The following is an 11,641-nucleotide window of genomic DNA, read 5'->3' as shown; positions in this document are numbered from 1 at the left end:
CTGATTAAGAATGAAAAAATACTTACCGCTCCATCACAACCTTGTTGATATGTGTTAAATCTTAAACTAAACCGAGTGGCTATTAACGTATGTAAATACCTAAAAACAAAAATAAATGAAATAGTTGGATGGCAACTTGGGGAATTTTGGAATTCTGTTTTTTCTGGCTTTATTCTCTGCAATGAGCAAAAGCTAAAGTGGAAGGTAAAAGAGGTTAGCACTAACTACTAAAGATAAAAAGAAGTGAATAAAATCCGGAAGACACGTTATGAAAGGAGAATACGCATACCATTTTGGACTCTCTTCTTCTCTTATCTTGATTACTTACGTTAAGAAATGTTATTTTCTGTGAATGTCATCAATTCATCCTTCTTTTTCTACTCTTCTCCTTCTTTAGTCTTTATTTATCACTTTATATTACTATCAGTTGTTCTGGCTAGGCTGGACCTTTCCATTTTTTTTGTTAGTAACCAATCATTCATAAGAAGAAAACAACACCCCATCTCCCCAGCAGTAGCCCCACTCTCACACTCCACATAATATATATTACCTGAAGTTTCTCATTGCTTGTTCATCCATTCCCTTTATTTCAGTTCAAGGGAATGAGTGAAATAACACCAAAAATCAAAATGTCTAGATACCAAGTGCTAGTTTTTATTGTTGTAGTATTTCTATGCCTATGCCACAGGTCAGTGGCAATGGAGAAGAAGAAGAAAACATACATCATTCACCTGGCTAAATCACAAATGCCAGCAACCTTTGATGATAATACTCATTGGTACGACTCGTCTCTCAAATCGGTATCTGAATCAGCAGAGATGCTCTATGTTTACAAAAACGTTGTCCATGGTTTTTCAGCAAGGCTTACAGTTCAAGAAGCTGAATCTTTAGAGAAGCAACCTGGAATTCTCTCTGTTTTGCCTGAGTTAAAATATGAACTCCACACTACTCGAACACCTTCTTTTCTTGGTCTTGATAAAAGTGCTGATTTCTTCCCCGAGTCAGATTCTATGAGTGACGTCATCATCGGAGTACTCGATACCGGAGTTTGGCCGGAAAGCAAAAGCTTTGATGATACTGGGCTTGGACCTGTTCCCGCTTCATGGAAAGGTCAATGTGAATCCGGGACAAATTTCAGTTCCGCCAAGTGTAACAGAAAGCTTATTGGAGCGAGGTATTGTAAGAAAATATTTAATTCAGAAACTCATAAATCTTTTAACGCTCTCTACAATTCTCCACCCTAGCAGGCCCCTATTAGATTAAAACCTACTTTAACTCAAAACAGAAAAACCTGTTTATATATAAATTTGATTATAAATCCTAACTACACATAAATTAAAATATCAAGTCCTAACTAATTTTAATTTCCTACAGGTACTTTTCTAGAGGTTATGAGACTACTCTTGGTCCAATCGATGAGTCCAAAGAGTCGAAATCTCCAAGGGACGATGATGGACACGGAACACACACTTCTTCTACAGCAGCAGGTTCAGTTGTTCAGGGTGCTAGCCTTTTTGGTTATGCTTCTGGTACTGCTCGTGGAATGGCTAGTCGTGCAAGAGTTGCTGTTTACAAAGTTTGCTGGGTTGGGGGATGTTTTAGCTCTGATATATTAGCAGCTATGGACCAAGCCATTGATGATAACGTTGACGTGCTTTCGTTATCACTTGGTGGAGGCATATCGGATTACTACAAAGATAGTGTTGCAATTGGAGCATTTGCTGCTATGGAGAAGGGTATTTTAGTTTCTTGCTCTGCTGGAAATGCTGGACCTAGTCCATACAGTTTGTCCAATGTGGCACCTTGGATCACCACCGTAGGTGCCGGAACATTGGACCGTGATTTTCCAGCATATGTAAGCCTTGGCAATGGTAAAAACTTCTCCGGTGTTTCACTTTATAAGGGTGATTCTTTACCTAATAAGATGCTTCCTTTTGTGTATGCTGGTAACGCTAGCAATGTAAGTGCAACTAATGGAAATCTCTGTATGACGGGTACCTTAATTCCTGAGAAAGTGAAAGGCAAAATTGTGCTCTGTGATAGAGGGATTAATGCTAGAGTTGAAAAGGGTTCTGTGGTAAAAGCAGCTGGTGGAGCTGGCATGGTTTTGGCTAACACCGCTGCGAATGGGGAGGAGCTAGTGGCTGACGCCCATTTACTTCCCGCGACCGCGGTGGGTCAAACAAATGGCCATACAATCAGGAACTATTTAACCTCGGATCCTAATCCAACGGCCACGATTCTTTTCGCAGGAACAAAGGTGGGGATCGAACCGTCACCTGTTGTTGCAGCATTCAGTTCCAGAGGCCCAAATTTAATCACTCCGGAGATACTTAAACCGGATATCATCGCGCCTGGTGTCAACATTCTAGCCAGTTGGACCGGAGCAGTCGGTCCAACCGGGTTGCCTGAGGACAACAGACGGGTCGGGTTCAACATTATCTCGGGTACATCCATGTCGTGTCCACATGTGAGTGGCTTAGCAGCTTTGCTAAAGGGGGCCCACCCGGAATGGAGCCCTGCCGCCATCCGTTCGGCACTCATGACCACTGCTTACACCGCCTACAAGAACGGGGGAGCACTACAAGATGTCACCACGGGAAAACCATCGACGCCGTTTGATCACGGCGCCGGACATGTGAATCCCGTGTCAGCCGTAAACCCAGGATTGGTTTACGATATAAACGCTGAGGATTACCTCAATTTCCTCTGTGCGTTGAAATACACTTCATCTCAAATCAATAGCTTAGCAAGAAGAAACTTCACATGCAACGAGAATAAAAAATACAGCGTTACAGATTTGAATTACCCTTCATTTGCTGTTTCATTCCCTGCAGAATCCCCTACCAAAACTGGGAGTGCAGGTTCAAACACAATCAAATACAGCCGGACACTGACTAATGTTGGACCTGCTGGAACATACAAAGTTACAGTTTCTTCTCAAAGTAGTTCAGTGAAGATTATGGTTGAGCCTGAAACATTGAGTTTCACTCAGATGAATGAGAAGAAATTGTATACGGTGAGTTTTACGGCTCCATCAATGTCCTCAACTACGAATGTATTTGGTAGAATTGAGTGGTCTGATGGGAAGCATGTGGTTAGTAGTCCAGTGGCAATTTCTTGGACATAAATTGTATGAAGACATAGCTATAGCTGCTGTTTATTTATTTTAAGTTCTTGTTTTTCTGTTTTTAAGTTTCATTCCAGCACAAAAGTTGGAACCTGGTTTCAAATGTATTTATGGATAACATGAAGAAATGTATGCCTCTTGCTCACTGTACAGTGTTGTTTCATACCAAGTATTGTAACAATATGTGCACTGTACCTACATCTCTATGTGCTTTTATTTAATGTATCACACGTTCATATATTTTTTTAACACGATGTTCAACCAAAGGCCACTTATTTGTCATTGAAATAGAGCTTCCAAAAGGGGTGTTTGTTGGAGTACCTCAAGGAATCTGAGACATGGGTTCAATTCTTGTTATGCCTCCTCTAAGTATGTGTCTATGCTATTATGTCAGCTAAACTCATTCTTATCTAGTGTATGCTATTCTTTTTTATAATATACGCGCATAGCGGGAGCTTAGTGCACCGGGCTGCCCTTTTTAATATACAGGTCCTGGGTCAGCCTAAACCCAAATATCCACCTTTGGTGCACTTCTGCTTTAAAAAAGATTCGTGTTCTCGCTCACTTAGAAACATAACTGTCTTCTATTCTCCTGCTTCAGCTTAAAGTGTTACTGTTAGGTAGCCACATTGAATTTGATTCATCAACGGCTACTCCCTCCGTTCACTTTTACTCGTCACGTTTTGACTTTTCCCGCTGTTTAAGAAACAATGATTAAGATAGGTATTTTACCACAATACCCCTATTAAATGATGTATAATTGTATTGGAGTTGGGAAAATGATTTGAAATGAGTATTAAATGCTAAGGGTAAAACAAGAAAAAAAAATTTGTCTAACCTTGATATGTGAAAATTGACAAGTAAAATGAAAATCTATAAAGGGAATAGTGGACAAGTAAAAATTAACGGAGGGAGAATTATGAATACTGGAAAAACAAGGCTATAATGGTACACTGGGACATTTACTTCACACACTAGTGCTTCAGAGAGAGGAATGATTGATCTGTCGAATTAACGGTTATTATTGGGCAACATCTCTGAGCACGTGTCAGTGCTTAATACACAATGAAATGATGGCATTCATTGCTGGCTATGGATTTATGATGTTTATCAACTTCAATAAATACTTTCTGCTATCATGTCATGCAACTGGAAAATGGGTACACAATTGAGTAAGCAATCATTAATTTCAATATTAATTGGCTTTCCCATTTCATAGGATGATGGTTGAGATATGACATCTATACTAGTAGCATTGCTGTATGGTTGAAATAGTAATATGCGACTTGCAAAAAGTATCACGAAAGTAACTCCCTAACTCAAGCGGCAAGAACACTCTTGTCACACCACAATAGTTTAAATCAGCGCCACTTAGGACACTTTAGTGAAGAAAACATTATAATTGACTTTGGTTCACGGATATGAATAGATTACAATAAATTAACAATACATAAATTAGTATATGCCAAAACTAAAAGAGATACTCAGATTTTTATGCAGAGATTATGATACCAAAGTCAAGAATTATCTTAATTCTGGTAGTGTTAGTATATGTATTCTGTTTCACTTCTTATTCTGTATAAAGTAAAATATAATTTCATGTATGAGTTATGCTAGTATTAGTTGTAGGACATTTTATTCCAAAGCAAAACCAAAAATTACATAAGAAAGCAGAGATTGTACCAGAAACAAAGATAGGGAACTGCCTAATTCAACTGGACTGTTAATGTAGACTCAAATCAAACTTCATTGGCCTCCAATGCAAGACAAAAACAAAATTAGTGGGGTCGGCCAATTGGTGGAGGCTGAGTCGCCAACGATTTGAAGTGACGAGGTGACAATTGGAACTAATCAAGAGGAAGTTGGACAAATCATTCCAGTCCTCAAATTTAACCTATTAGCCAAGAATCTTCCAATTTCAATAAATTCATCATTTTATCTGCTATCCAAAAGTTAAATTGAAAGCGAATTCATATTTAGTGCTTCACCATACCCCGTCAGCCTCATCCATTTTAAATGAAACTGAAATCTGGCACATACATTCCAAGACAAGCATCCCCGCTAAATTTATTTATGTACATTGAAAGATGCCCCTAGGTGAAATCATTCCTTACGTAATCATTCTTCAAATTATAAAATATCTGCAATCCAACTAAATAATTGGAGGACACACTACAAGGATCTGATCCAGTGATCCTGTACGTCTGTTTAAAAAATAAATGAAAAAAGAAGTAAAGAGAAAACCCATCTTACTATTTGGTGATTTGTGAATATGAAACTAGACTTTCCACTGGTCATCACAATTCCGAAGAGCTGTTAAATAATGCAAACCAAGCCACCGTGCATTCCGTTGCTCCTCTGATATTATGCTTCTTCCCAAAACTTAGTAGAAACAAAATGTCCATTTAGCATTCTCAAGGCATCAATCTGCAAAGTATCTCGAAAGAAAAGTTGGACTCCATAGTGAGATCTCTCACGGGACCTCATTACTTAAGCAATGTGAGAATAATAGATTGATGAAATCGGCTATATCTCTTTCTTGATTTTCCATTTGCAGAGAGAGCATGTTGCTTAATTTGCACCCATCATCACGTTCCAAGGCTACAGTTTCTTTATCTTTAAACTAACCGGCCAGTTATATACAGCTACAGGATCCACCCACATGAATAGAAGAGTTTCAAAATTATGGGACAGGTCATAATTTGTGCCAGTTCTGATGTGGTTGCTTCCCGAGCCGCTTTAACATATACAGGCATCCAGCTGCAGAAAAAAGGCCAAGAGCGGCCATAGCTATAATTGTTGAATTTTCTATATTTTGGTAGAAACCTCTCTGCAAAATTTCAAAATAGCAAATTACCTAAATATTCATCAAATCACCAGAAAAGAAAAGTATCTCATGATGAAGACAGTCAATTAAAACGTTATCTTGAAGTTCAACATAGATTGAAAGAAACCATTTGCATTTTATCTTAACTGTAAATATGCGGATAATGCCTAGAACCCAAACTTTCCAATTAACAAGCATCTACATGTAGTTCAAGCACTAAATCCTCAAATGAGTTTTAATGGGAATAAAGTACCACTATAAACAGTGAAGAGGATATCTTCTGATGAAATAATGGATTAAATAATACATAAGGTAAAACAAAACATGCCTGAATCAGAAGGAACAACATCAGCGCATTTGAAGGAGCTATCGATAAACACATCATTCCTCCACGAACCTCATTAGGCACATACCTGCATGTTATAGGAAGAAAAGGAACTTGAGTAAGAGAAGTTTCCAGCCAAATATATGAGAGAGCGGGCTAAGCTCAAGTTTCACAATATTAAAGCCATGATTGATAAAAAATTTATAAGTGCAGCATAGTTTACATGGTTCTCAATCTGGCAAGTGAAGGCAAAACCAATCCCACACAAGCATGAAATATGCAGAATAGCATCACAAGAATTTCGATGTCCTGCAACAATTTCGCAAATTAAGGTAGAAGACATCACTTGATATTTGAACAGCTTGAAGAAAAGAAAACTCGTAAGATACCTGATAATCAAAAGCTACAATGGAAGTGACGAAGCCCATAATAAGACAGGCATATACTAAGCACTCATCTGTTCGGAGTGATAAAGGGACACTGAAGAACCAGGCAAATGCAGTGCTTCCAAGCATTTTCGCACCAAGTAAACAGGGGTATATCAAACCGAGGAAAACTTCTCTCCCATCTGCCTAAAAATCCAAACAAACCTTTAGAAGAAAATATATCAATCTTTTGGGACCAGGAATATATATGGTGCTATAGGATTTCAGCAGGGAAAGAAAATGCATTGTTAATCGTTAAGTATTCATCCTGATAAGCCAATGTTCACAAAGTTCGAGAAACATAGATATTGGCCAGAAAAGACTACTTCATGGATTTCAATGACAGGAAGATGGTTTTACAAAATCACTTGTATAGACCCACCAGCCCACATTCTGAAGTCTCACACAAACAGTCAATACCTACTCAATCTCAGTATAAGAATGGATTTCATCAACCTTTCTGAAGAAAGCTTAATGAATATCTTTGATCAAGTAGTAACTAGAATACCTCCTCTCTATCCATTTTTTTTGACACACTTCCGCTTCCAACTTTGAGACACAAAATACCAACAAAAAACAGTAACTTTAAACATTTTAAATCCAATCAAGAACGTGTTGTTTCATATACTTAACTTCAACTACCAACTCTCAACTAGTCTCTTCAGAATTAAGGTATAAGAATGTAAGTAGATTAACAACTTTAGTACTCCTCTTAGTTGCCTGTCCTTGTGCCGAGGGTCTACCGGGAACAGCCTCTCTACCCCCCAAGGTAGGGGTAGGGTCTGTGTACACTCTACCCTCCCCAGACCCTACTGTGTGGGATTTCACTGGGTATGTTGTTTTTGTTGTTGTGGTACTCCTCTTAGATTACTTCTCCATGAGAAAACAATCATATAAACTGGAAAGTCATGAACGCGGAAACAGTATCCTTTTCAGGAAGCTAGTCAAAATCATACCACAACGGTTGGAGCCCAAATAAACCAAAATACTGCAACTGAGAAGTGGACAGTAGCTTGGGTCCATGACAAAAGCCAAACCCTTTTATCTGCCAAGAATACAATTGGGAAAAGATTAAGAGATCACCCAACCACTCCCAATTATGCAATTAATCATCAAAAACTGTATCTGTACAGATGCATTTTTTCCCTCTCATTACCATAATAAGATATTGCAAAATACTTCTAAATTCTGAAATTGCACCATTTTAATTTTCTTAAGCATTTCATTTAGAATAACATATAATCGGATAATAAGTACATCCTCATTTATATTAGAAGAATACTCATACTGTCTGACATACCAAACTGGTGGTATTTATTATAAAGAAAAAAGACAACTTTCTGCAGCTTTATGGCTCTGTTATGCTTTCATGCACTTCTCAAGTAAGAACTTATGACTTTGAGCTAAGTTGACCAACCAAAACAAGATCACAGTAAGAGAAACAGGTAGCTACACATAGTATGGTGGAGAGAATGACGGAGAAAATTCTGGACAGCATGAAATTGGGTTGGTGAGATTCACAGAATTCATTCTAAAATTTCTTTTAGTGCCACAATCAGCTATGAAAATGTGTCCCACATTTATGTTGTGACAACAAAAAAGTTCAATGACATTCTTCCTGCTAACATAATTACTCTGGGTGCATATATGCAATATGAGTGCACATACAGGGCAAAATATGAAAGGAACAGAAGCACAAGAATGGAGGACTCATACCACCGACTATGTATGTACGAAATTTAGTCTGATAATCTTTAAAAGTAATTGATTTTGGATCTTCCTTCCATCCTCGGCTGACATAAGCCAGAGCACTAAAAGCCATTATTACCACTGCACTGGATGGAGCAAGCAAATTTGTCTTTTCATGACCACTAATTAACCAGTTACCAACCACTTGGCTTCCAATGAAAGATGCAGATTGAAGAAAAGTCATTAACCAAAACATATCATTCACTGAATCCTGCCTCTGCTCAAGCTGCAAAATCATTATAAGGAGAACTCATCTTATTCTACTATCAAAGATTCAAAGTCGTGCAAAAAATCTGAAACCCGACTATGAAGGCAACCCGAGCAAGGAGAATGTTCAAGTGTAATCACCTATGCTGCTATAGTGGCCGCATGAATAGGTCAGAAATAGGCTAATGTAGTTGGCAAAGAAATCAATTCTAAAATACTATAGATCCACACGCCTCTGCCCTAACCCCTTTTCATTTACTACATTCGTTAATATTCTTTTTTGTTCAATAAAGATTTACTACATTCATTCATTTCAAAGAACGGATGAGAATTTTGAGTTAACAAGCCTTCGTAATTGTGCTTCCCCCATGCAATAGAAAATCATAGAATAATAACAAAAAAAGATTCTTAAGACAAACCTTATCATGCTCAACAACCATCCATGTCTCAAAGTTGAAGAAGAATATCGTAGAGGCGAGAGAGAGACAGATGCTAGCGAGCCAAACACTTGGATGTCCAGTAACCATCCTCCATATGGCAACAAAAAGATGCAGCAAGCAGAATAACAAGCAGACTTTTCTCTGGCCACTACATGAAGAGGCAACACAATGATAAGTTTGACATACCTCGGCTTTTCAAAAAAAAAAAATATGATTTAACTCATGGTGCTCCTGCACAATTTGAGAGCAATAAGCGATTGAAAATAATAATGTTAATTATCATGGCACAATACCATTTATTTTGAAAATTCTGGTCAATCACAAAGATCCAATTCAAGCTTTGTTGGACAGTCAGAAGAAAAAAAGATGTCATAGTCCAAAAAGAATGCATCAAAGGAATGAAGATCAAATTGATACTCCCTCTACCCCAAAATGGCAGTTCTATTTCATTTCAAAGAGTTTCTAAGAGTTTGAGTTTATTCTTTATGGAACTCCAAAAGGGTGAAACGGAAACTTGCAGTGTACTTCTTTCATTTTTTTTTTAAATAAAGTAAAAAAGAAAAGATCATTAATTAAAGTGAAACATTAGCTACTTTAATTCCCAAAAATTAGACAAAACTCCTGCACAAGGAAAATAATGGAGGGAATTGCAATAGAAAATAGTCTTTTAGTTATCCTTGTAACTGAAACGTATTTTTTCTGAGACCTCAAGTAGATCTTAAGCAACTTCCAACCTTAATGGTTATGCAAATAGAGAAGGAATCTAGAAAACATGGAAAAGTAGGCAGAGAGCCCTTACATCAAATCTGAGAGCATGCCCAAAAAGGTACCAACAAAGAGAGCAGCTGCATATCCAATACATAGAGAGATGACCATCTGCTCCCTACTAACACCATGGTACACCAGTTCATACTCTCCAAACACTGCCAGCAAGCCTTCCATCACTGTAAAAATTAAATAAGTAACAAATGATTTTGAATCCAAGCTGATAATAAAAAAGATATACTAACTATGTTGAGGACGTAATGAAAAAGAAAGGTATGCCTTTGTATGATGCAATATGTGATTGGAGTGTACACCTTAACATTTGCTCTATGATCGGTAATTACCATATCTCTATCAAGTTAAATTAAAATTTGACAATTCTATGGTGTCAGCTCAGCCTAGAGATAGCATAATATGCTACTAAACAGATTATAAAGGGAAGAACTTGTATCAGTATCTCAATTCACACTCCATATTCGATGTAATGCTTCCTGTAGGCTGTATCAACACATTTAACTCCATCTGTTAGAATAGCTTCCATCGAGTCTTGAATACTCTGAATTTGATACAGGATACTCCACTTTTGTGAACTCCATTTATCCGGGTGATCCACAAAAGAAAGGAAATCTCTAACTTGATAAAATGCTAGATTATGAGTTAGTTTAGTTTGAGACTTTTCAGTTTGTCATAAGTCAACTTGACCAATTCCTGAGGTAAGTCAGACTAGGTTCATTTCTTATCCAAGTTAAGAATTTGAAACCAAGAAACTGCCAAAAGTGTTTGGTTTCATTTTTCTCGTTTGGCCAAAAGGAAAATCCCTTTTTAATAGTAATATTAGTCGACTTTGATCACAGCAAGTGTAACAGTCAACAAACAAGGAAACATGTAAATTTTACTACTTTGCACCAATTTTAGCTGCTGTTAGATTCTATGAGTTAGTTAGAACTTAGAACATAACATTTCCTAATACTACATTCAGTGGGCAGACAAATAGCCTGTTTGGCCAAAAGTGCTTGTGGGGCGTTCGGCCGAGTTTTAGGAGAAATAAGTGATTTTGAAGAGTAAATGTAAGTTGTTTTGATTCAAAAGTAGTTTGCTTTTAAATTAATTGGCTAAAAACAGACTGTCTTACCAAGAGTGATACTTCCCAAAATAAGCTAATTTTAAAAGTTTGGCCAAAAGAGGGAGGTTACCTGAAGAAAGAGAAAAGAGTAAGAGGAAACTTCTGTGGAAACGAATGAAAGAAGAGGAAGGGGCGTGATCAAAGACGGGAGAACTTCTGGTGGTGTTAGGCAAATAGTAGATTGAGAGGCAACATGATATGAAGAAGAATAAACACAGTGCTGGATTTGGCTCCCACACATCCATCACTCCCATTCTTAACAAACCAGAATTTCACTCGATCTCAAAAATACTACTCCATCAATTACCGCCGATTCGATTATTCAAGTACCCCTCTCACGAACTGTTTCCAAGTCGGGTTATTTTCCAAAGCCCATTCCACAGAAAGCCCAACCATGATAGCAAGTAAAAGGTGTTCCCGCTGGCCAGTTTTAACCATGTTATTTATATATTTTCTTTGTTCATCTTTTTATGTAAAAAAGGAAATTTTAAAAACATTTCTGTTATTTTAACATTAAAAAAATATTGATACACACTAACTAATTATTATCAATTCGTTCACTTGTATCCAAACACGTAACTGCTTATCTGTAAAATCAATTCAACATTTAAAAATGATTTTCCGCACTTACTGTATTTTAGATACTTTTA

General features: G+C 37.3%; 2 protein-coding genes across 3 annotated transcripts; one reads left to right on the top strand and one right to left on the bottom strand.

Annotated features, from left to right (window-relative positions):
* The first annotated feature begins 282 nt into the window (after positions 1–282).
* On the top strand, positions 283–3,280 carry LOC132046787 (subtilisin-like protease SBT1.7). Its single transcript, XM_059437538.1, has 2 exons — positions 283–1,174; positions 1,375–3,280. The coding sequence occupies exons 1-2, from the start codon at positions 603–605 to the stop codon at positions 3,128–3,130; spliced, it is 2,328 nt and encodes a 775-aa protein (XP_059293521.1). The 5' UTR covers positions 283–602; the 3' UTR covers positions 3,131–3,280.
* Positions 3,281–5,240: 1,960 nt separating this feature from the next.
* LOC132046786 (uncharacterized) lies at positions 5,241–11,414 on the bottom strand. Of its 2 annotated transcripts, XM_059437537.1 has the most exons (10): positions 11,062–11,187; positions 10,213–10,366; positions 9,903–10,047; positions 9,083–9,251; positions 8,424–8,682; positions 7,664–7,752; positions 6,672–6,854; positions 6,506–6,591; positions 6,282–6,370; positions 5,241–5,956 (listed from the first exon to the last, which is right to left on the bottom strand). In XM_059437537.1, exons 3-10 carry the CDS (start codon positions 10,043–10,045, stop codon positions 5,826–5,828), a joined length of 1,149 nt encoding a protein of 382 aa, XP_059293520.1. In that variant the 5' UTR covers positions 10,046–10,047; positions 10,213–10,366; positions 11,062–11,187; the 3' UTR covers positions 5,241–5,825. The 2 variants fall into 2 exon arrangements, with proteins under 2 accessions (XP_059293520.1, XP_059293519.1); XM_059437536.1 differs by lacking the exon at positions 10,213–10,366 and having other exon boundaries at positions 11,062–11,414.
* Positions 11,415–11,641: the final 227 nt, after the last annotated feature.

The sequence above is a fragment of the Lycium ferocissimum genome, chromosome 2 (genome assembly GCF_029784015.1).
Source record: "Lycium ferocissimum isolate CSIRO_LF1 chromosome 2, AGI_CSIRO_Lferr_CH_V1, whole genome shotgun sequence".
In the NCBI taxonomy this organism is placed as follows: domain Eukaryota; kingdom Viridiplantae; phylum Streptophyta; class Magnoliopsida; order Solanales; family Solanaceae; genus Lycium; species Lycium ferocissimum.
This window is presented reverse-complemented; position numbering and strand designations above follow the sequence as displayed.

What these genes read in the sequence shown, in the direction of transcription:
- LOC132046787 (XM_059437538.1), top strand. Translation starts at nt 603, where the DNA reads ATGAGTGAAATAACACCAAAAATCAAAATGTCTAGATACCAAGTGCTA. An exon ending in AGAAAGCTTATTGGAGCGAG is followed by an intron (nt 1,175 to 1,374) that starts GTATTGTAAGAA and finishes AATTTCCTACAG; the next exon opens with GTACTTTTCTAGAGGTTATG.
- LOC132046786 (XM_059437536.1), bottom strand. Translation starts at nt 11,245, where the DNA reads ATGGGAGTGATGGATGTGTGGGAGCCAAATCCAGCACTGTGTTTATTC. An exon ending in ACTCTTTTCTCTTTCTTCAG is followed by an intron (nt 10,048 to 11,061) that starts GTAACCTCCCTC and finishes TAATTTTTACAG; the next exon opens with TGATGGAAGGCTTGCTGGCA. An exon ending in TTGTAGCTTTTGATTATCAG is followed by an intron (nt 6,592 to 6,671) that starts GTATCTTACGAG and finishes AAATTGTTGCAG; the next exon opens with GACATCGAAATTCTTGTGAT.